Source organism: Equus przewalskii, chromosome 1 (genome assembly GCF_037783145.1).
Source record: "Equus przewalskii isolate Varuska chromosome 1, EquPr2, whole genome shotgun sequence".
In the NCBI taxonomy this organism is placed as follows: Eukaryota; Metazoa; Chordata; class Mammalia; order Perissodactyla; family Equidae; genus Equus; species Equus przewalskii.
In genome coordinates this window covers 117,133,091-117,158,003 of record NC_091831.1, presented here as the reverse complement: position 1 = coordinate 117,158,003, position 24,913 = coordinate 117,133,091, and the positions used below count along the sequence as shown (strand labels likewise).

Genomic DNA, 24,913 nt, shown 5'->3' with positions numbered 1-24,913 from the left:
GCACATTCAGGAGATAAACACTTACCATGGTTATGAATAAAATTCTATATTGATACAACTAGCAATTTAAATGAATAAAATAATCCCTTTGGAAAAAATAAGTTATGAATTAGAAAACTAGACAAGACGCTAGAAACTTGCCAGCTAGCACTTCCAAATTCTTATTTAATTAGTGGTGTTTTTTGAGTGCTTCTAGGCAAGTTAATGAGATAAGCATAGATCTTTTAATACCTCTCTCTTATTCCAGATTCCAGCTGAAAGGAACGACAACAACAAACGAAAAAAAGGAGAAAACTTGTATTAGTGTTAAAAATAGGGAAGGATATCATCCCATGCCAGAAACATAAAAGACACTGCTGCTCAGTATTGTGCAGATCATACTAAATTAAAGGAAGACACTAAGCGAGGACTTGTAACTTCCCTTCCTGAGAAAGAGCTGTGTCCCGTGAAGGAGGGCTACTGGCCCACTTGGAACAGCTCTGAGACCTGAGGATTGTCTAGTGGTTAGAGCAAGTGGCTACAGCAGCTGTAGACCTTACATCTTCTCAGATTCAAACCCAGTGGAGAAAAAGTGAAGGCTTCTTTCTAAGTATTTCAGCAAAAGAATCTCCCTCCATTCCATTAGCTCTGACTGTGACATGTACCATCCCTGAACCATGCTGAATAGCCAGAGAAATAAAATGTAAGCTTACCTTAGGCCTGCACACCCTTGAGCCAGAGTACATAGGGAGGAGGCCCCAGCTGAGGTACTCTGGCCATGAGAAAGGGAGTGTGGTTCCTCAGAGAGAAGTCTGGGTGCAGCTTCTAGGGACAAAGGGTGAATGAATGCTTGGCAGCCACATTTACTAAAACTGCAGCCTCTTGATCACTAGATGCTTCATGTATACGTGAGTTCAGGAGTGAAGTGGATTTAGCAAACCCTTGCTGACTTTACTATTGATTTTAGGAATTCTTTTGCCACTGCCATTGCTTCTTGCTCATCCATAGCACCGCCTGCCACAGTTGCTAAGCTGACTTCGTGGTGATTTGTATGAAGCTAATCCAGTACTTGCTTGTTCTGGGAAATCTGGCACCACAACCTGTCCTGCCACTACTCCTTGTTGGAACTGTGCCTTCTAAAGCAGTGAAAGTGTCTCTCTGCCACAGTACACCAACACACTACTAGGTTTTTGAGGCCTCATGCTTTCCTGGTAGCTGCCTCCCCTGAGATTTCCTTTATGTATCTAGAAAGGAAGCTATGGTGTTTTTGATCTCTGAGTCTGTGGACTCTGTCTAGTTTGCCCAGACCTACAATCTAAGCAGAGCAGGGCGACCTAGGCTGCAAAGGGCTCATTTGGCACTGCTGCAGCAGCCTTGTCTCTCAAGGGGAGAAAAGGACAAGCCACAGTGCACTTGTGTGGCGGAGGGCTGCATTTATTCCTTGAGGTTTCTTCTTACGTTATTACACAACTCAGATGATTTGCTTTTAATGGTCTGCTTGTCTTGTTCCATTTGACCTATAAAAATGCTAACATCCTTTAAGTAGATTTCTCTTAAAGAATTGCATGTTTCTTTGTCAGGTCATACAGCATATTTGACAATAATCGCCAGGATCCCACAGGACTGACAGCTGCTCTTCAGGCCACAGACATGGCTGGAGTTCTGCACATGCTCTATTGTGTCCTCTTCCACGGCACCGTCTCGGACCCCAGCACTGCCAGTCCCAAGGAGAGTTACGCTCAGAACACAATCCAAGTGGCCGTTCAGAGTTTACGTTTCTTCAACAGCTTTGCAGCTCTTGATCTGCCTGCTTTTCAGGTACCAAGCATCGGTTAGGGTTAGTGTTAACCAACCGAGAGTTAATGTTTAGTGTAGATATGATGTGAGATTCTTCTCCTGCATTGGGGCATAAGGAATAAACTGCAATAAAGGAAATTATAATACATACCAGTTTTTAAGCTACTATCTTCTGGGAACTGTATTAGATGCACTACATATGCTTTATCATTTATTCTCATGACAATCCCTGCAAGATATTGTTATATGCATTTTACAGATGGAAATGCTGGCAGTTAAATAATTTGCCCAAGGTTGAGCCAGGACTGGTACCCATGATTCTCTAACTCCAAAGTCTATGCCACTCTGTTGCTTATAAACCTTCTGTCTTGATTCTTTAGAGAAAGGCGTTATCATCCCATCAACTTTTAAATATTAAGGAAAGTAATGGTTTCGTGTATAAACAGAACCAACATTAGATAAATTGTTTTGAATGATATGACTTTCTATGGATGATTTAACTGATTTGTGTCCAGTGTAAAGTGCATGTTAAATGTGCAAACCCCTATAAATTAAGTTTTTATAGCTAAGGAAAGAAAAATTGCTTTATGCTGTAACACCAGATTGTCAGCTTAGAAACAGATTTTTTTCAAGTAGGAAATTTAATTTTCAAAAACACTGAACCTTTGGAACAGAGAAAGCCCCAAGGAGTAGACTTTCTCTTTCAGTTTATTAACTGTCAAGTGATTTCATTAAAAAAGGAACAAACTTGGCATATAATGAACCCATAATTTAGATGAATTGCTTTGCTCAGAGTGAAAAGGGTTAGAGAGATACAAATGTATGAAAATGGTGGTCTTTGGCTATTCTGAGATGGAAGAAATGCTCCTGTTTTGTAGCTGATGACAAATGTGCAATTCTTGTCTTCCTGTCATTCTGTTCACAATAGGAAATTAGTGAGTAAGTTGTATCATTGAATTCAATATCTTTCAACTAGGGTTAGTTTATCCATGACAAGAACAGAAAGCTCTTTCTTAGAGAAAATGCTTTTCAGTTTCCAAAGCAATTGAACTAGCCTTAGGTGGTAACTATACAGTATGTAAACTTTTGAGAGTTTAAAGCCACCTAAAATAGGAGATAGCTGCTTCAGAAAATGTCAGTAGTTCTTGCCTCTGCGTTAAACATAGCATCTCTACTTCATGAAGACCCAAGCCCATTGTGTTCCATCGGGAAACAGCTTGGAAATCAGGAGATGCTAATTTTATGTCCTCAGAATATGGAGACCAGTCTTCTACCCATCAGCTAGGCCCAGCTAGAATGATTTCCTTGTTACCAGGGATTATGAATAGCAAATATCTAAACACTGTCTCTTAGCTTCTAGTTTCATGGGTCTTCTGACCCGGATTTGTACTGCTGTGGAGTACTCCACATCATAAACAAGCATCTATATTAAGTCAGCCATTCCATCAGTTACTCTGAGTGTCAGGGAGCCCCAGGTCGCTGCTCTCCACCCACCCCTCCTGTGAGCTCTTGTCCTGTGCAGCCTCACTCCAAAGGAGCACCACTAAACTCCAACCAGCCCTGCTCCCTAGTGGCCTTTAGGCACAATGGCCAATAATGTTAGAAAAATCAAAAGCTTATCTCTGGAGCCCTTTATGCCAAACTAAGATAAAAACCAAGATTTTTTTCTCTCCAGCTCTTTGCCATATCCAGCCTGAAATGTATCCCCTACTTGAGCCACTTTTGCCAAAAACAGCAGGAAAAACACCAGGGTGACTCAGAAGTGTTCAAGCGATTCTTAGAATCAAATGCCCTGCCTCCCAAGTGGAATGTTCTTTCTTAGCTGGTTCTTAACAGTTCTCCAGTACCTTTCCTTCTTTCTTCTTTGTTTTTCAGCAACTCCTATTTCTCTTAATTCTTTCCTTCCTGTTTTTTCTTCTTTTTTTGTCTCTGTTCTGCCTTTCCTGTCTTATTTTATTTTAGTCAATTTTGCCATCACTGTTTCTCATTCTCTTCTCAGATGTTGTTCCCAGGTACTCTTTTACCCTTAACCAGTGCGTGGGCTAGGAAAGCCTACAAGGACCTTCCTCCTGGCTGCCATCCTTATGGTGCCCAGGGTCCTGTACATGTTTTTCTCTTACTCCTCATCAGCATGTGTGGGGATCCGAATGCCCAGAATTTCTAGCATTGAGGCCTTTAATACATCTACCTATGATGACCTTATTGTTTCAGTTACTTTTATGCATTTAAAAAACAAACAAACTGGGGAGTGACATCAGCATCGTGGTGGAATGAGCTCTTCCCTTGGACTCTCCCTTCTAAAATACAAGCAAAAGGACATTCAAACACCAACAGAAGACACCCACATGACACAGGAGATGTCTGGGAGACCCATGCAGCCATACTTCTGAAGGTGGTGGTAAGGCTGGATCCTCTGGAAGGAGGTGAAGCTGCTCGGCAGGAGCTCCGCAGAGAGAGAGGGGCCAACTAGGGGAGGTGAGCAGCTGAGGAGAGACGCTGCATTCCCACCCAGCGCTCCAGCCCCATGCTTCAGCCCCATGCTCACCAGGAGAGTGGTACAGTTAGAGAGGGGCCGGCTAGGAAAGGGGCACGGCTGGAGAGAGGCAGTCCATTCCCACCTGGCATAACCCACTCCAGCCCTACATTCGCCAGGAGAGTGTCATAGTGAGAGAGACAGGCCAGCTGGAGGAGGGGCACAGCTGGGGAGAGGCGCCCCATTCCTGCCCAGTGCTCCAGCCCTGCACTCCTGTCCCACGCTCCTGTCCCATGTCTGCCAGGAGAGTGGTGCAGTGACGGGGCCGGCTGGGGGAGGACCACAGCTGGGGAGAGACACTCTGTTCCTGCCCAGCACTCCAGCTCTGCACTCCAGCCACATGAATGCTGGGACCACCGCACAGAGAGAGAAGCAGTGGCAGGTGGAGGCCCGTGAGTGCCCAGAGCACCACGCAGACAGAGAGGCAGCAGTTGGGGGAGGCATGCAGGTATAAGAAAGTGCTTCTTACCCCACCTGGCACTCCAGTCCTGCTATCACCCAGAGCTCCACACAGAGTGAGAAGAGTAGGCTGGGAGAAGCACAGGGGAAGGAGACCACCCCTTCCCCTGCCCAGTGTTCCAGATCTGCCATCAGCCAGAGCACTGCACAGTGAGAAAAGCAGCCAGTGGCTGGAGCTGGGGAGCCCCAGACCGTGCTGGGCCCAGAATACATAGTGCCTGATCCTCACCCAGTGGAGGCACATGGTAGCAGCGGCCAGATAATAACGCCACTCAGAGGCAAATTCCACACCATAAAGCAGTATGAGAAAGTGTATTAAATCTCCAGACCAGAAGGAAAATGACAAGTACCCAGAAACCAACCCTGAAGACACAGAAATCCATAACCTAAATGACAAATAATTCAAAATAGCTATCATTAAAAAACTCAACAAGTTACAAGAAAACACAGAAAGACAAATTAACGAATTCAAGAGCTTCCTCACAAAAGAGATTGAAACTTTAAAGAAGAACCAAGAAGAATAGTTGGAGATGAAAAACACAATGAATAGTATTAAAAAACATCTGGACTCCCTAAACAATAAAACTGACAATATGGAAGACCAAATTAGCAATTTAGAAGACAATGCTATAGAAATGCTTCAGATGGAGGAGAAGAGAGAACTAAGACAAAAAAGAAATGAAGAAGCTCTCAGAGAAATATCTGACTCAGTTAGGAAGTACAACATAAGGATTATAGGTATTCCAGATGGGGAAGAGAAGGAGAATGGAGCAGAAAGCTTGCTCAAAGAAATAATAGCAGAGAATTTCCCAAACCTGGGGAAGGAGATGGAAATCCACATGAAAGAGGCTACCAGAACTCCCAACTGTGTTAATGTAAAAAGACCTACTGCAAGGCATATACTAGTAAAGCTGGCAAAAGTCAATGACAAAGAAAAAATATTAAGGGCAGCAAAGCAGAAGAAAACTTACAAAGGAACCCCTGTCAGGCTTTCAGCGGATTTCTCAGCAGAAACCTTAAAGGCTAGGAGAGCGTGGAACAATATATTCAAAATCCTGAAAGACAAAACTTCCAGCCAAGACCACTCTATCCAGCAAAAATCTCCTTCAGATATGATGGAGAAATAAAAACTTTCCCAGATAAACAAAAGCTAAGGGAGTTCATCACCACAAGACCCCCACTACAAGAAATCCTCAAGAAGGCCCTCATACCTGAAAGGAAAAAAAAAAAAAAACCAGGAAAGGGGCTACAAAGCTGTGAGCAAGGAGATGAATAGGTAGGCAATAATCAGAAAATAGCAGCTCTCTATCAGATCAAGTTGGTAAACACTTAACTCTTACATCAAGGATAAAGAAAAGGAAAACACCAAAATAAAAATAATCTCATCATTTTAACCATAAACTCACAACACAAGATGGAATAAGATATGACAAAAATAACTTACAAGGCGCAGAGGAAAGGGATGGAATCAGTATAGTCTAAGGAAATAAGAGGCAATCAGAAAATGGACTACCTCATCTTCAAGACTTTTTATACAAACCTGATGGTAACCACTAAACAATAATTAGAACAGAGACATATACAATAAACAAGGAGAAAATAAAGAAAACCAACATGGAAAACTACCTAATCAAATCAGTAGCCCAATATACATGGGACAAGAAACAAAGGATATACAGAAGAACCAGAAATTGTGCGATAAGATGGCAGTATTAAGCCCTCATATATCGATAATCACTCTGAATGTAAATGGACTGAATTCTCCAATCAAAAGACACAGAGTGGCAGGATGGATTAAAGAACAAGACCCAACAATATGCTGTCTCCAGGAAACACATCTCAGATCTAAAGATAAACATAGGCTCAGAGTGAAGGGATGGAAGACAATACTCCAAGCTAATGGCAAGCAAAACAAAGCAGATATTGCTTTACTTATATCAGACAAAGTAGACTTCAAGATAAAACAGGTAAAGAGAGACATAGAGGGGCAGTATATAATAATCAAAGGGACTCTCCTCCAAAAAAACATAACACTTATAAACATATATGCACCCAACACAGGAGCACCAAAGTACATAAAGCAACTATTAACAAACCTATGAGAAGATATTACTAACAACACAATAATAGTAGGGGACCTCAAAACCCCACTTAGTTCAATGGATAAATCATCCAGACAAAAAGTCAACAAGGAGATAGTGGAATTAAACAAGAAACTGAACCAGATGAACCTATTAGATATATAGAGAGCATTCCATCCAAAAACAGCAGAACATACATCCTTCTCAAGCGTGCATGGAACATTCTCAAGGACAGACCATTTATTGGGAAACAAGGCAAACCTCAATAAATTTAAGAAGATTGAAATCATATCTACTATCTTCTGTAACCATGATGCTATGATCTAGAAATCAACTACAAGAAAAAAGCAGGGAAAGGAACAAAAATGTGGAGACTAAACAACATGCTACTGTACAACTAATGGGTTGTCCAAGAAATAAAAGGAGAAATCAAAAAATATTTGGAGACAAATGAAAATGAAAGCACACCATACTAACTCATATGGGATGCAGCAAAAGCGGTCCTAAGAGGGCAATTTATACCAATACAGGCCCATGTGAACAAACAAGAAAAGCTCAAATAAACAATCTTAAACCAAACCTAACAGAATTAGAAAAATAAGAACAAAAAAAGCCCAAACTCAGCAGAAGGAGGGAAATAATAAAAATTAGAGCAGAAATAAATGAAATTGAAACAAAAAGACTGTAAAAAGGATCAATGAAACAAGGAGCTGTTTCTTTGAGAAGATAAACAAAATTGACAAACCCTTAGCCAGACTCACTAAGAAAAACAAGCGAAGGCTCAAATAAATAAAATTAGAAAGGAAAGAGTAGAAATTACAGTGTATACCACACAAATAGAAAAGATTATAAGAGAATATTATGAAAAATTGTATGCCAACAAACTGGACAATCTAGAAGAGATGGATAAAATTCTTAGACTCTTACAACCTCCCAAGACTGAATCAAGAAGAAATAGAGAATCTGAATAGACCAATCACAAGTAAAGAGATTGAAACAGTTATCAAAAACCTCCCCCAAAATAAAAGTCCAGGACCAGATGGCTTCTCAGGAGAATTCTACCAAACATTTCAAAGAAGATTTATTACCTATTCTTCTCTAACTATTCCACAAAACTGAGGAAGACGGAAATATTCCTAACACATTGTGTGAGGCCAACATCACCCTGATACCAAAGCCAGATAAGGACAACACAAAGAACGAAAATTACAGGCCAATATTGCTGATGAACACAGATGCAAAAATCCTGAACAAAATATTGGCTAACCAGATACAGCAATACATTAAAGAGACCATACACCATGATCAAGTAAGATTCATACCAGGGACACAGGGATGATTCAACATCCGCAAATCAATCAATGTGATACACTACATTAACAAAATGAGGAAGAAAAACCACATCATAATTTCCATAGATGCAGAGAAAGCATTTGACAAGATTCAACATCCATTCATGATAAAAACTCTCAATAAAATGGGTGTAGAAGGAAAGTACCTCAACATGATAAAGGCCATATATGACAAACCCACTGCCAATATCATACTCAGTGGGGAAAAACTGAAAGCTATCCCTCTGAGAACAGGAACAGGACAAGAGTGCCCACTCTCACCACTCTAACTGAACATAGTACTAGAGGTTTTGGCCAGAGCAATTAGGCAAGAAAAGCAAATAAAAAGAATCCAAATAGGCACTGAAGAAGTGAAACTCTCACTGTTTGCAGATGACATGATTTTATATATAGAAGACCCTAAAGAATCCACTGGAAAACTATTAGAAATAATCAGCAACTCCAGCAAAGTTGTAGGGTACAAAGTTAACTGACAAAAATTAGTAGCATTTCTGTACTCAAATAAACAAACTAACAGAACAAGAACTCAAGAACACAATCCCATTTACAATCACAACAAAAGAATAAAATACCTAGGAAAGACCTATACAAAGAAAACTATAAGACATTACTGAAAGAAATCAATAATGACATAAAGAAATGGAAAGATATTCCATGCACATGGATTGGAAGAATAAACATAGTTAAAATGTCCATACTACCCAAAGCAATCTACAGATTCAGTGCAATCCCAATCAGAGTCCCAATGACATTCTTCACAGAAATAGAGCAGAGAATCCTAAAATTCATATGGGGCAAGAAAAGACCCCAAATAGCCAAAGCAATCCTGAAAAACAAGAACAAAGCTGGTGGCATTGCAATCCCTGACTTCAAAATATATTACAAAGCTATACTAATCAAAACAGCATGGTACAGGTACAAGAACAGACACATAGATCAATGGAACAGAACTGAAAGCCCAGAAATAAAACCACACATCTATGGACAGCTAATCTTTGACAAAGGAGCCAAGAACATACACTGAAGAAAAGAAAGCCTCTTCAATAAATGGTGCTGGGAAAACTGGACAGCCACATGCAAAAGAATGAAAGTAGACCATTATCGTTTCCCATGCACAAAAATAGACTCAAAATGGACAAAATAATTGAAGGTAAGACCTGAAACCATAAAACTTCTGGAAGAAAATATAGGCAGTACACTCTTTGACATCAGACTTAAAAGAATCTTTTCGAATACCATGTCTACTCAGACAGGGGAAACAAAAGAAAAAATGAACAAGTGGGACTTCATCAGACTAAAAAGCTTCTGGAAGGCAAAGGAAACCAAGATCAAAATGAAAAAACAACCCACCAACTGGGAGAAAATATTTGTAAATCATATATCCAATAAGGGGTTAATCTCCATAATATATAAAGAACTCACACCACTGAACTACAGAAAAATAACCCAATCAAAAAGTGGGCAGAAGATATGAACAGACATTTTTCCAAAGAAGATCTACAGATGGCCAATAGGCACACGAAAAGATGCTCAGCATCACTAATCATCAGTGAGATACAAACCAAAACAACACTTAGATATCATCTTACACCCATTAGAATGGCTATAATCAGCCAGACGAAAAACAACAAATGTTGGAGAGGATGTGGAGAAAAGGGAACCCTCATCCACTGCTGGTGGGAATGCAAACTGGTATACCCACTATGGAAAACAGTATGGAGATTTCTCAACAAATTAAAAATAGAAATACCGTATGACCCAGCCATCTCACTACTGGGTGTTTACCCAAAGAACTTGAAATCAATAATTAAAAGAGACTTATGCACCCCTATGTTCATTGCAGCACTATTCACAATAGCTAAGATGTGGAAGCAACCCAAGTACCCACCAACTGTTGACTGGATAAAGAAGATGTGGTGTGTGTGTGTGTTTATATATATATATATATATATATATATATATATACATGATGGAATACTACTCAGCCATAAAAAAGATGAAGTCATCCCATTCGCAACCACATGGATGAACCTTGAGGGAATCACGTTAAGCGAAATAAGCCAGATAAAGAAAGACAAACACTATATATGATTTCACTCGTATATGAAATATAAACAAACTTATGGGCAAAGAGAATAAATTAGTGGTTACTGAGGGAAGTGGGGTGGAGGGTGGGCACAAGGGGTGAAGGGGCATACTTATATGGTGTATGACAAACAATAATGTACAACTGAAATCTCACTATGCTATAAGCTATTATGACCACAATAAAAAATAAAAATAAAAAATAAAAACCAAACAAACTTAGTGGGTTAAACAACCATTTTATTATGATCACAGATTCTGTGGGTCCAGAATTCAGACAGGGCTCATCATAGTGGATGGCTTGTCACTTCTCCATGATGTAGGGCTTCAGCTGAGAGGCTCAAATGACTGAAGGAGGGGAGCAGACAGGCAGGTTGACTCAAATAGCTAGGAGCTGAAATTATCTGGAGGCTCCTTCACTCTCATATTTGATGCCTGGGATGTCTCAAAGACTAGGTTCACCAAGGACTGTTGGCCAGAGACTCTACATATGGCTTCTCTGTGCAACTTAGGCTTCTCAGAATATCATGGGTCTGGGTTCTGAGTGAGACGGTCCTGAAAGAAAGCTTCTAGAAAACAAGTGTTCCAAGAGAACCAGAGAGAACCTGCATGGCTTTTTATGATCTGGCCTTAGAAGTCACATTAGTTACATATCAACCATACTCTATTGGTTAAATCAGTCATAAGCTTTGACATTCAAAGGGAGAAGACAAAGGCTCCACCTCTCAATGGGAGGACTATCGAAGATTTATAGTCATTTTTTTTGAACCACCGTACTCTGTTTAGCAAGCTAAAGCAAAACATCTGTCCACATAGACGTCATTGGTGTAGCTGGACATCTAATCAAGCATGTAACACTCAAGTAAATACAAGACAAATACACAATATTTGCATTTTAAAGCAAAGAGTGTGTTTGAGAGAAAAGTACTATTTTTATGATAGATGTGGTCAGAGAAACTCGTGTTCTAGTTCATCAAAACAACTTAATGTCAAAAGTGAGATTTCAGGAACTATGTTTATAAAAGACAGGAAAAGAGATTTTAGGTCCAGCATGGGCCTGACCTCAGAAGAATCTGGGAGACAATTTATGAATTGCCTCAGAGAATCGAAGGAGCTGAAGAAGAAAACTGAAATGAGATAAACGGTCTGACCCGCTGAAGAGTTAAACTAGAAGATGTAAGACATGTTGACAGTTTGAGTCCCAATGCATCACAAAAATACAGAGCTGTTACAGGAAGCCATCCTCATCAGACCTTTGAATCTGGATTCAGACCACCTGACTTTAAGCCATCATACTACCAAGTTGTATGACCTTAGACAAGTCCTTTGAACCCTTAAGACTCAGCTTCTGATCTGTAAAATGGAGATTAAAAACATCTACCTCACGGGGCCGACCCCGTGGCCGAGTGATTAAGTTCGCATGCTCTGCTTCGGGGGCTCAGAGTTTCACCAGTTCGAATCCTGGGCACGGACATGGGACTGCTCATTAAGCCACACTGAGGGGGCGTTCCACATGCCACAACTGGAAGGACCCACAACTAAAAATACACAACTATGTACCGGGGGCTTTGGGAGAAAAAGGGAAAATAAAATCTTAAAAAAAAAAAATCTACCTCACAGATCTGAGGATTAAATGAGATTACATAAAAGCACTGTACTAGCTAGCACATAATAGGCCCTCAAGAAATGTGGACTGACTCAGCTTCTGAAAATCAAGTTACCCAAACCATCTTGCAGATGTTGAGTCAGAAAGCTAAGTTTTGAATGCAGCATTCCCAGTGCTCCTTCACTCTTCTTCGAAGCTGTAAACCTGTGTGCTTGTTTTGTGTGAGAACTCATCATGTAGTAGTAACAAAAGATTATCCATTAGAATATTTTCTTAGCTGGTTCCGTTTCATTGTATACTAATAAGGCTGTCAAAATATTTTTCTCCCTTCAACAAAGAGTCTGATTTTACTCTGAATTCATACTGGCACAGATGACCTCAAGATCCCAGATATTGTATATTGCATACACTTTGACAGTTTTTACAATTGAAAGTGGTCTCAAGAAACAAATCAATGTACTGACTTGGCCATTAATTCTGACTAAAAAGGAAATATAGTTTCCTTGAAAAATTGGTTTAATTTTTATATTCAAACTTACATGCCCCTTGACCTGCTCTTATCAATGAAGGTTAAACAGAGGGGACTGGGTCACAGCATGCTGGACGCAACTAATTAAATAAGGGCTGAGCTGAGAAGGTGTCTCTACTTGATTTAAAGGAGCAAAGCCCTCCTGAAGTCTCTTTGGGGCTTGAAAAACATTTTGTCTCAGGGCAATGAAACTGAGACAAAAGGCACTCTTAAAATTTAGCGGTAATTTTGTTTCAGCAAGACTCACTTAGGACTGTGTTATACCCACTGTTAGGCAAAGTGAATTCATTGAAACTTCCAAGCTGTAACATATCTGACCTGGTTCAAGCCCGCCAAGACCTCAAATCAAGAGCTGGGTCTAAAATGCTTCCTTTTCCCACAGGCCAGCAGTGGTGCTTCATTCCAGAGTGGGCTGTGAGTGTGTTCTGTGGGCTTTGCCTCTCCCCTTTGCCCTCCTGTCGCTCTGTCTGTTTGACATGTTTATTAAATAGAAGCTTCAGGCTGCACAGACAGACTCAGACTCTGCTCCTACGTCGTCTACCACTGACAGCCCTTTGCCTGTCTGAAGAAAGGACCCCAGAAGACTCATAGCTGAGGGGGCTTCTTGGTTTTTTGTGTTTTTTGAAGAGGGGTAGTGGTTGGGTTTTTTTATATTCTTTTGGGAGCCTTGGGTTTATAGAGCTATTTGAATAATAACTAGTTATCTATATTTCTTTCTTATTTAAACATAAGTATAATTAGAATTGTATCTACAATCTCCTTCAGAAAAAAAAGTATTGGAAGTTAGCTAAATGATAGCTGACAGATGAATTTTAGTATTTTTATGTTTTTCCAAATTTTCTACAGTAAGACTATTTGTTTGGGTTTTTTTGTTTTGTTTTGTTTTGTTTTTTGAGGAAGATTAGCCCTGAGCTAACTACTGCCAGTCCTCCTCCTTTTGCTGAGGAAGATTGGCCCTGAGCTAACATCCGTGCCCATCTTCCTCTACTTTATATGTGGGATGCCTACCACAGCATGGCGTGCCAAGCAGTGCCATGTCCGCACCCGGGATCCCAACTGGCGAACCCCTGGCTGCGAGAAGCGGAACATGCGCACTTAACCACTGCACCACCAGGCCAGCCCCTGACTCTTTGTATAATGAGAAAAAATAACTTATTAAAAATGAAATAAATAAGTATCCTTTATGTAGATAATGTTTTGATCTTTGTAATACAGGCATTTGGTCTGCTATGCCCTATTTTCTGTCCCTGTTGAGGTTAAATGTTGCATTTATTATGGTTATTTAATTACAGCAAGAATCCCCTTGGTGAACTGTTAAGCCTAGTGCTCTAGAAATTTCATATACTTTTCTAGCATCATGGCAGAAAGTGCACAGGGCTCAGTCTTGTTTCATGATTTGCAGCCCTGGCTCTCCCTGGGCTGGAGAGTTCTAACTGTTCCTTTTCTTTGTCAGTCCATTGTAGGGGCAGAGGGCTTGTCCCTTGCATTCCGGCACATTGCCAGCTCCCTACTGGGCCACTGCAGCCAAGTCTCCTGTGAAAGCCTTCTTCATGAGATCATCGTCTGTGTGGGCTACTTCACTGTCAACCACCCAGATAACCAGGTGAGAGGCCCCGAAAAGTTCCTTAGACTGCTCCCGCAGCACTGAGAGTGTGAGGTGTTGGAATGAGAAAAGGCAGGCTAGCCTGCGGAAGCCCACCTGTCCTGTGTGAGGTCCTGTCACCATGCTCCAGGGATATGTCTCTGACTTCTCTCCAGGATATTTGATCAGCACTAGATTATCACTAGGGCCTCCTCTTAGAGCTATAAAAATAAAAGATTTTTAATAAAATATTCTTCTTAAGCCACACAGAAGCATCTCCTCCCTTACCACATGGATTCTAATACTCTATCCATATATTTTTTTGTCTTGATGAGGTAGATTGCATCTTTAAATTTGGGTCAGTTTGCAAATAGTATTAGAGTCTGGTGCCTTATGAAACTGCTCTTGGCCCTTGGCTTCTGCCCAGGTTCTTAGAGGCTGCCAGATAGTGTTGGAGGGGAGCCTGAGAAGGCAGGACTTGGGCCTCTCTCCCCCTTGAGTCACCTAGAGTAGTTTTGCTTTTAACTATTTTGATTATTAGGTGACTGAGCAAGATTTCATTTCTGCTGCTTTAAGAAGTTGGGAATCTGTTATAGATGCTGTAAAATAATAATAATAATAAAGCACTTTATTTCTCTTTACTTTTAAAACCAGAGTTATGGTATAACTAACATGTCAAATAGTAGCTCCTGACAACCTCATTTATCTAAAGCCTCCTGCTCAACAACCTTAATTTTATGGATTATTGCTGAGAAAAAGGCCTCTAAACAACCCTTAACCCCGACTCTAAGCTTACTAATTTTTATTTTAGCTAAATCTTTAACAACCATGCTTACTAGGTTCATCAACCTGCAGCAAACTAGACCAGGGCAGGAGAAGGACAGGCGATGGTTTAGTGCTGGAGCCAAGTACAAGGTGAGAAGCTGCACACTAAGAGCTAAAGCTGCCTGCCTGATGAGAGAAAGAGGATAGAAAACATAAGGCAGGCCCAAGAACTCAGAAATTGCCCTCCTCTGGATTCAAAGGGACACTGAGCCCTATATTTTATTTCCCAGGTGATTCTTGATGTCCCCAGTGCTGACACTGAATGAGCATGGAGACAAAATGTGTGATCTATGCATTCCCTTTAAGTTGGGGAACATGCAATCTATTCTAGAATGATTTCCGTGATTAAAATATAGAAAATGTGGACCCTTACCAGAACAAGTGTCAGCATAGAAAAGTTCCCCTTTCGCAGATCCTCTTGCCAGGACGGCAAATCTTCCTCACCTCCTGTCACAGGAGCACTCAAGCAGTGCTCTTCCCTTGCCAGCACCCCCAGATAATGGTGCTTTGTCCTTTTCGTGGACCAGGCCCAGCAGGTTCATGAGTCTCTTACAAGCTGCTCAGGGAAGGAAAGATGAGGGAAATCTCCTATGTGGTTTTCTTTTCTTCATGTGTATCCATTCAACCTACTAAATTGCATTTTATTTCCCTTTAAAAGTTTGTTTTTATTATTCTGATATAAAAGTGTTTTTTACTTAGCATGAAAAAGACAGGCACATGTAAAGAAGAAGATGGAATCAGTTATTCCTGATCTCACATCTAAAATAGCCACTGTTACCATTTTGGCAGGTTCCCTTACAGTCTCTTTTCTATGATTTTTTTTTCCAGTTTTATTGAGACATAATTGACATATAACATTTTATTCATTTTAAGCATACAACATGATGATATATGTATACATTTGCAAAATGATTACCGCTATAAGTTTAGTTACAGCCATGACCTCACATAGTTACAGCTTTTTTTTCTTGTGACGAGAACTTTTAAAATCTACTCTCTTAGCAACTTTCAAATATACAATACAGTATTGTTAACTTTAGTCACCATGGTGTACATTATATCCCCAGAACTTATCTTATAACTAGAAGTTTGTACCTTTTGATTACCTTCACCCATTTCGTCTACCCCCAACCCCTCTATGGATTTTTTTTTTTTTTTGGTGAGGAAGATTGTCCCTGAGGTAATGTCTATGCCAGTCTTCCTCTGCTTTGCGTGTGGGACACTGCCACAGCGTGACTTGATGAGTGGTGTGTAGGTCCATGCCTGGGATTTGAACCTGTGAACCCCAGGCCACAGAAGCAGAGTGCATGAACCCAACTACTATGCCACCGGGCCAGCCCCCATGAAATTTGTACATAGCTGAGATCATACTGTACATACACCTATGTCTTGGTTTATATACTTAACATTATATCACAATCATTCTTTGTGGATATCATTTTTAATGGATGCATGGCTTTATCTTGTGTAAACAGCCCATGGTTTACCTAACAACTTCCTGTTTTTTGCTTAAGTCGTTTACTATATATCATGAGACTATCTACCGCACTTGTAAAGAGGTGAGTAATTTGTGTATGATAATATTTTGCTGTATACAGTTCTACAGTAAAAAGTCCAGTTTCTTCAGCACATCCATGTGTAGGGATGGTTTGAAGCTCTTTGGTTAAACTAACTCTCTTGTGATGAATTTACTGAACTCAAAATTGTGTGGGATTTTCAAGAGTTTTTCTGCTAATGCCGAATCACAGACTAATTCTCTCTTGTAGATAAAACACAATTTCTGAGTATCTCTGGGCTCACCAGAGTGAATGGGAAATGGGGTCGAGGGAACTGGTATTTAGAGATGGCGTGTTAGAACTGACTTGGACCTAATGACAAAGAAATGACTGGTCTTGTTGGTACAAGAAAAAGGCAGATTAAATGGGCAGAGAAAGCAGTAAGCAATACAAGGAGGAGACAGAGACCTTATGGCTTGTCAGTTGGGGAAGAGGAAGATGCAGTGGTGTTTGGAGATAATTGTTGAGAGGTGAGCTCACTATCAGGAAGAAATTAGAATAAGTGAAAAAAGTCAGACCTTCTATTTCAACACCTTGCCTCCCAGAAGGCTTGAATACTAAACTGGACATCCACTTCTGATTTTGGGGAAGATCAAAATTCAGCCCTGAGGCAGTTGCTGAAATGCAACCATCTAGATAAAGAAAGAATATAATAACAAGTAGAGAAGAAATCAGAAATGGATAGAAATGATGTTAATTGTTATACACTGAGACACTGCACCTCATGGAGATGCTGTTTCTAAGCATAACCTCTGATCTTTGTAGAATTCTTTATACTATTCTTCCCATCTATTGTCTTTTGGGCCTCTGTAGCACTTCAGTGAGGCTGTAAGTAAAGGAATTATTCTTGCCTCACAGACAGGTGAGGAATTGGGATTCAGAGAGGTTAAGTAAGGCCCCCAAAATGAAAAAAAGAATCGCTAAAAGACCAGGACTAGAACCCAGGTCTTGCAAAACCCAGCTTGGTGTACTTTTCATTCATTTTACATTGCTTAAGAAAATGAGATGTGTCATAGGCCCCATCTACTGGTGTCTCTGAAGTGTGTCTTGGACAGGGATGGTGGGTATAGAAGAGGATACCCATTTACCAAGACAGTACATTAAGAAGCTGCCATTCTGCAACTCTGAATGCTGACTGGGAAGCTTCCGGGATGTATCTGTGTACCTTACTCAGTGATCAGGGAGACTTGTAAAGATCCTGGGAAAGTGTACATGAGTGTTTTATGAGCACAAAATGGCCATAATCTAGCAAATAGAAGGCCTGGGTTCTAACCCAAGCTTTGCCACTACCCATTTGATCTTAGATAAATCATTTTCATCTTGAGGCTTGAGCATTTTTGACTATACAAAGACGTAGATTGGTTCTGAAAATGGACAGTGGCGATGGTTGCATAATATTGTGAATGTACTTTATGCCACTGAATTGTAGGCTTAAGAAAGGTTAAAATGGTAAGTTATATGTTATATATATTTTACCACAATAAAAGAAAGTTTAAAAAGAGAAGTGGATTGTACCAGACAATCTCCCGTGTGAGTTCCATGAGTCTGTGATATTTTAAAGGCTGAGATTGAAACCACAGACAGACCAGCATTCTGATCTTATGGGGACATTTTATGATTCTTCAGATCCTCTTTGCCCTACTCCAGATTCTATCACAACCAGATGGCTTCATGAGCTGCCTGCCCACTCCATGGCAGCTCATCCTTAAAAGCTGAATATACCTTGGCTCTCTTATATTAATAGAGGGGTTCCATTGACAGACACGCATAAGCAGAGACTTACAGGTGAGATGTCTGGTACTGTTCTGTGATACCATCTCTAGCCACAGTTGTTTCACATGCACCAAAGGGCTGTGCTCACCAGCTTGTGGCTGGGCTCCATGCCCATCAGGCCGAGTGGCATGGGCAGGGTAGGGGAAATAGCCTCAAGCTGGCCAAGATGATAATTGTTCATATTCCAGTAGAATTGGGGAGTTTTCTATAACTAAAAAGCTGATTGTTTGTTTTCATTCTAAAAACTTGTTTTATTAAATTCCTCTGCTCCCTGCAAAACCCAGTAATTTGCCAAATGAGTGTTAGCTGTGGGGGTGTGGTAAGTGCAATTTTAAGCTCTCATCCCAGCTTCAATCACAGATTCATGGAGCCTTCATCCTGGAAGGGCTCTGAGATATCTAGTCCAGCTCCCTCATATCACAGATGGAGAAACTGAGGCTCAGAGAAAAGGAATTGCCAAGCAAGAACTGGTAGGGCCCAGCCTCCCAATTGGCAGTCCAGTGCCTTTTCCACCTCACTTCTGTTCTTATGAAAGTGAATTTATTTAACGTGATGCCACTTTCTCTAAATTAGAGGAATTTCAGGGGAGAAATTATGATGCTCACTTCATTTAATGTTTTCATATCATTAGTCAGAAGTCATGCTAATTTGCAGGGCCTGTTTGTCCACAGGGGAGCCTTTATTTTCTAGTGGGGAAACAGCTTGTGTCTTTATAAACACAGAAGATCCTCAACTCCTGTTGCAGCTTAAAGCTGTTTTATTAGGTAACTGCTTTGCATAAAGGATTAGCACTTTTTATTTGCCACCATTTGGTCTATTAACGTAAAGAACTGAGCCCCATTATACCAAGGATGACTTCAGAAGAGAAACCTAGATAGAAGTAGTGCCCCAGTGTTGATAGAACCAGTCATCTGTAGTTTCTAATTAAAATGTTGTTTTTTTAATCAAAAACTTCCTTGTATTTTATGGCACTTTCATGATTCTTTCTAAATTTCTTCTCATTTAATAAACATAATTAGTATGTGCTGTCAGTCCTTCACTTTATTTACATTTTTATATTGGATAGTTAAATGTGGCCTAATAATTAAATTAACTTGAATGACAGATGAGTTGATGGCCTGCATATTACTGTATTGGGAATAAGCAACTTTGCATAATTCATTTTAGTTAGTGACTGACTTTTTCATTTGCAAAGACCCAATAGATTCCAGCTATCAGAGCCAGAGTTTCTTGTGATTGTTGACAGGAAGGATCCCTGTGGCCCACCCTCCCCCACCAGCTTCCCTGTAGAGACGTCCACGCAGCAGATCGTGAAATCATCTGCTCTGCACTGTCCCAGAGATGGCTAAATACTTCTGGGGAAATCCAAACAGGCGAGTAAGCTTTACAGAGAGCTCTTGAAACTAGATTCAGCCTGAGCTGTGTGACATGCATTTTTCAGGTCTTTTGAAATTTTGTGACTTAACAAGAAAACCCAAACAGTAATTGACTAAAAGTTCCTAAAGTGTATCTGTTGTACTCACCTGAGACCTTTCCCTGCAAACAAAAACGGGGTATTTTCCTAGTTGTACACCATCTGCAGGTGAGGGAAGCAGAGTTGTGTTTTAAGAGCGGCAGTTTTCCGGAGCCTCATTCCAGCTTTTAGAACTTTCAGAGGTGGCCTAATTCCTGCTCAAACATTCTTACTTTACTCTTTGTCTCTCTCAAAGGCAGATGGTCCTAGGTCACACCCATTTGGTAAACTTCCCCCAGCCCCATCCAAGTCCATGAATGGAGTCTGCTTGGTGGGCTTGGGGTGGGAACTCCAGCTTCCGGGGCCTTTCTGTTCAACAGTGTTGGCAGCTCATTCTTTAGCTGTCACACAAGCATTTAGCTTTCTGTATTTTCTTTCTGTGTGTGACAGATACAGCTCCTTTCATAAAATAAAAACGTATCTTGTCTAAAGAAGATCCTAAGAATTTCAACAATATAACCATTTTGGACTTATTCTCAATATTACGGTACCAAAGAAAAATGTGACTTTTTCCACAAAAGTAGAACAATAAATTTCCTAATCAAAAATAATTTCTCCCTAAACATTAATTTTAAGACTTCCAATGAGTGACCTGGCTGATATTAGAATGGAGAGATTTGCTGGTTAGCAATTTTGGCCGATTGTATTAAAAGTCACCAATTTCACAGAATCCAAATAAAAGACACCTCCTACTTTCCTCATCTCAGGTGAATTTTCCAACACAGGGTAGTTTGAAGTACTATATGCTCACACCAGCTGCTTTTTTGACTCTACAAACCACCTGAGAGATTATAAGGAACTCCTTGCTTGACCCAGTGGCTTTTGTACAGACTTGCTTCCTGATTCCTTACTTACTATAATTCCCTCAGATCCTCCTGCTTGTGGTTGATGCAGCAGTAGTTAAGGTGGCACCTGAATGGATTCATGTCTTGAATCAGTCTGCAGTTAAGGTTTTGAACTTGATCTCTGATGGCGCTAAATGTCAGATGTCACAGAGGATAAGAGCGTAGGCTCTCAAGTCAACTGGCTTTGAAATCCCTGTTCTGCCCTTTCCTAGCACCATGTCCTTGGTCAGGTTACTGAACGCTGAGCCTGAGTTTCCTCATCTGTGAAATGGAGGTCATGATACTACCACTTCCCAGGTTGTTGTGTGAATTAAGTGAGACAATATAGGGCCTTACTCATAGTGGATGCTCAAGAAAGACAGCTGTTGCTATACCTGCTTGCCCTGTTACCATCAGCTTCATGGCACTAAATAATATACCTGATTCAGCAGTAGGCTAAATTCGTAATATTGGCATAGTGATCTGAAAAAAACAGGATTGTACAGATGAATTATCCTTCCTTTATCAGCCTTCTCAGTGTCTCATTTTTGGAGAACTCAAATTCAGAGCATTCCCGTAAAATAACTGTCATGAAACCTAACATTAAAACTTGGAAGTTGAAAGCTAGCCATAGCTTCATCTCGGTTGGACTATAAAAAGTTGGGAATCCACTAAGCTTCTTCAGCAGTGGCTGTGAGACCAAGAGCACAAGTAGGGTCATTTTGAGGGCTCAGTTTAGCCACAAGGTGATGTGAAGTTAATCATTCCCTTCTGAGCTCCATCCCAAGACTGGGCAGAGCAGCAGAAGACACACACAGGAAAGTCAAACAATAATTCCAGCTCTTTCAGCACCCTCTTCCCAGGGTGCTCAAGCCCAGATCCTCTGAACAAGGTTCAAACATGAAAATCACTGAGACAGACTATAAAAACTTAATCTGAGCCAGCCCTGATGGCCTATTGGTTCAGTTCCCAGCCGCGGAACCCTACCACTCCTCTGTCAATAGCCATGCTGTGGTGGCAGCTCACATAGAAGAACCAGAAGAACTTACAACTATGTATTGGGGCTTGGGGGTGGGAGGGGAAGGAGAAAAAAATGAGGAAGATTGGCAACAGATGTTAGGTTAGGGCGAATCTTCCCCTGCAAAAAAACAGACAATCTGTAATCACAGAGAAAATACCTCTCCTGAGATAGGAAATTTTATGTAAGACCCTCATTAGTCACAAAAAGCCCATCGCCATCGAACAGATGCTGGTATAGCAGTCAGGATTGCTGAGTCGTTTCACAGCCATACAGCTCTGTGACCCTGGGTAAGTCACTGCCCTTCTCTGGGCTTTACTTTCTTGTCTATAAAAAGAGTTTGGCTGGGTGCTCTGAAGGGCCCTTCGAGCTCTGATAGAGGATGAATATATAATTCTAAGACAAAATGGGAAGTCATGTCTAGACCAACATAAGTAGATAAATTTAATCATTTTCATTTCTAAGTACAGTAATCACAAACATTCCACTCTAGCCATACTGGTCTCCTTACTATTCCACAGACACACTTACACACCTCCCACCTCAAGCCTTTGTCCTTGCTGCTTTCTACCCAGAAATCTTTTCCCTCAGAAATCAGCATGGTTGGGGTGGGGGACTTCCAAAGGTTTTGCTCTCAAGTGTCATGTTATCAAAATGACCTTCCCTGATCCCACAGTATCTAAAATAGTGTATCAACCCCATGGTTACTGTTTCCCTTTACCTTGCTTTATTTTTCTTCATACGCTTCTTACCCTGCTGACATTTAATTATTTTGTCTGTCTCCCCACCCGCACCCCATCCCACTAGAATGTAAGTACCTTGAGAGCAGAGTCTTTGTCTCCAATGCCTACAGCAGTGCCTGGCACATAGCAATTACCTAATAAATATTTATTGAATGGATGATTGGATGTTGAGATGATACGTCTCTCCTTAAGCATAATACTGCAGAAAAGGTTAAAATGGCCCCAGATTTTGAAAGATACAGCACTTCTATTTTACTGACCAAACTTCCTGAACTGACTTTTAGCTAAAAATTTAAGAACCATTTCTTTGGCACTCTAAGTTATTTATCTTTGAATTTATTCTAAAAGAAACTTCTTAATTTTGTTTTTGCTGGAGCCAGTCATTCTGAGATCCAACGGAAACTACGTGCTTCAGGTTTGGTAAATCCTGTATTTGAGGAAACAACGGTCTGTGAGAGAAAACTTGGGAGGCAGGCTTCAGTTAATTTCCTAGCCCCTCCTCTCACTTGGGTGATAAACTTGGGCAGGTTATCCTGAGGATCACATTCCCCACCTATAACAGAGAGACAAGAAATCCTAACTCATAAGGTTGTTGTGAAGATTAAATGTCATTCTTATTATGCAGGTCCCAAATTTATTTGACTCTCAGCTGTAAGAGTGGATGCCTTTGGGGCCTTTGCTTACCATGTCGGTGGAATTGTCACAGGAAATCTACTCTGACTTATTATGATTTAGTTAAAAAAAGAAGCTTTTTGGCAAATATGTCCCACTCTAAGAAAGTACACTCTGGGAAAATCTACACTTAAAGCCTCGAGTATCACCGTATCACTCATTTTAATGGCGAGTTTCCCGAGGGCATTTTTAAATAATTTTCTTAAATCTCTTCACATGTAGTTCCTTTGGGAACATGCACCTTTAGTCTGCCATCAGATGCCACATGCCTCATCAGAGAACTTGGAATGTGGGAGTCTTGTCACAGCAGCAGTCAATGGGCTGGTCTCTGCTTTGAGGCATTGGTAGTATATTTTTATAACTCAGTAAGAGGTACATGCGCTCTGGAGCCAGGCAACCTAAGTTGTAGTCCCAACTGTACCACTTATTAGCTCTGTGATCCTTGGCAAACCACTTGCCTTCCTGGTGCCAGTTTCCTCATCTATAAAATAGGGATAAAACTGATGATGCCTCATGGAGTTGTTGTGCAAATTAAATTAGATCATGCACATAGTGATTAGTACATTCCCTGGGCCAGAAGAAGTATTAGCTGTGATGTTATTGAAGTTATCATTGTCTGCCTCCAAATTCCCTTCTCTTAATGGAAACAGCCTTGGAGTATCCACTCAGTCAGCTCTGACACTTGATATCACCGTAGATAGGCCATCTCTGCTGTCACAGCATGTTTCCTCACCTGTTGAGAAACTGGAGAAAGCTCTATGTGTCTCCTGCCTACAGGAATCCTCTGTGGACCCAAAAGATCTAGAAGCATCAGGGTGTCCTCCCGTAGTGGTGTCTGGGCTGCCACTCAACACACTCCTCTGGCATAGCTGCCAAGGCGGGTTGGGAGGATCTGTCTGGCTCTGGCCAGCTGCCAGCTCCCCTTCCCAAGGGGCATGCCTAGTTCAGCTGAACATATCTGACAGGTGATAAACATGCTTGTCTGGAAGACAGTGAAGGAGAATCTCCATTCACCACTTTGGACTGCAGAAGTAGGAGGAAGGGAGACCTTGCACCCAAATAATTCTCTTCTGTATGGGCAACTGCTAAACTGAAAACACACCACAGATAACTCAGAGGTGCATTGAGAGTGTGTTAGGAAAAGAAACTGGAAAACGGCTCACATGAATCAATGCGAACATTTAATGGGCCTTAATTGGAACCTTATCCTACTGTACTTAGAGCAGAGAGATGAAAGCAAAAGAAATCTGAGAGACCATTTATTTCACTTGAGAAAGCAGTAAACTGAAACTACAAAAAGATTTGACTACTATTATAATTTTATGATTAAATAAAATTGTCGTAGACTAGTGCTGGTGAGCCCGTAAGTGCTCCATGGAATGCACCCATGCTCTCTGGCTGTTGTTAGGATGTGACCAGAAAATCTACCAGCCTATGCTGTGCATTTATTAATCTCGCTGTTCTCACAGCACCCAGAGGCTCCATGGTGAGGGAGGTTTGACCGAAGTTCTCCTTACAGGAAAGGCCCAAAGCCCACTAGGAATATTTGTGTTTTAAGGCATTATTAAATACTGTCTATCCACCTACTCACTTCCCTACCACCACACACATATCCTGTTAGTCTGTAATGGACGTAATCTTTCCAGTACTCTGTGGGGGGGGGGGGGGGGTGTAATTATAAGTTCTGTTTTCTTAAAGAGGCTGGATTAGAAAATCAGAATAGCTACTAGTTGAGAATTTGGGGGTGGCATTTTTTGTATGGTGACTTCTTTCATTCATTCTTCAGAAAAAAAATATTCTAAGTTCTTTTTTTTTTCACCATATTTAAATGTAATATCTCTGCAGGTATAGGCAGCATAAGGTGCTTATATGTGTGAATGCTCATGGCACAGGATTATATTATTTCTTTAAGCTCACAACCAATTCCCTTCATTGCCAGAGAAAAGAAGGACTTGCTCAAGGTCCTGGAACGAGGCTTCCCAGCAC

At 40.8% G+C, this 24,913-nt stretch overlaps 1 protein-coding gene across 50 annotated transcripts in view; it reads left to right on the top strand.

The window, feature by feature from the left end:
- SCAPER (S-phase cyclin A associated protein in the ER) overlaps nt 1-24,913 on the top strand; it is a 521,170-nt gene that overhangs the window by 478,069 nt on the left and 18,188 nt on the right. For all 50 annotated transcript variants that reach the window (XR_011526452.1, XR_011526476.1, XR_011526453.1 and 47 more), the window contains 2 exons: nt 1,560-1,797; nt 13,875-14,024. Coding sequence is in view for 47 of the 50 variants with exons in the window: in XM_070573827.1 (XP_070429928.1) it covers nt 1,560-1,797; nt 13,875-14,024 (388 nt within the window). In the remaining 3 variants the exon portion in view is untranslated. The remainder of the gene's footprint in view (nt 1-1,559; nt 1,798-13,874; nt 14,025-24,913) is intronic.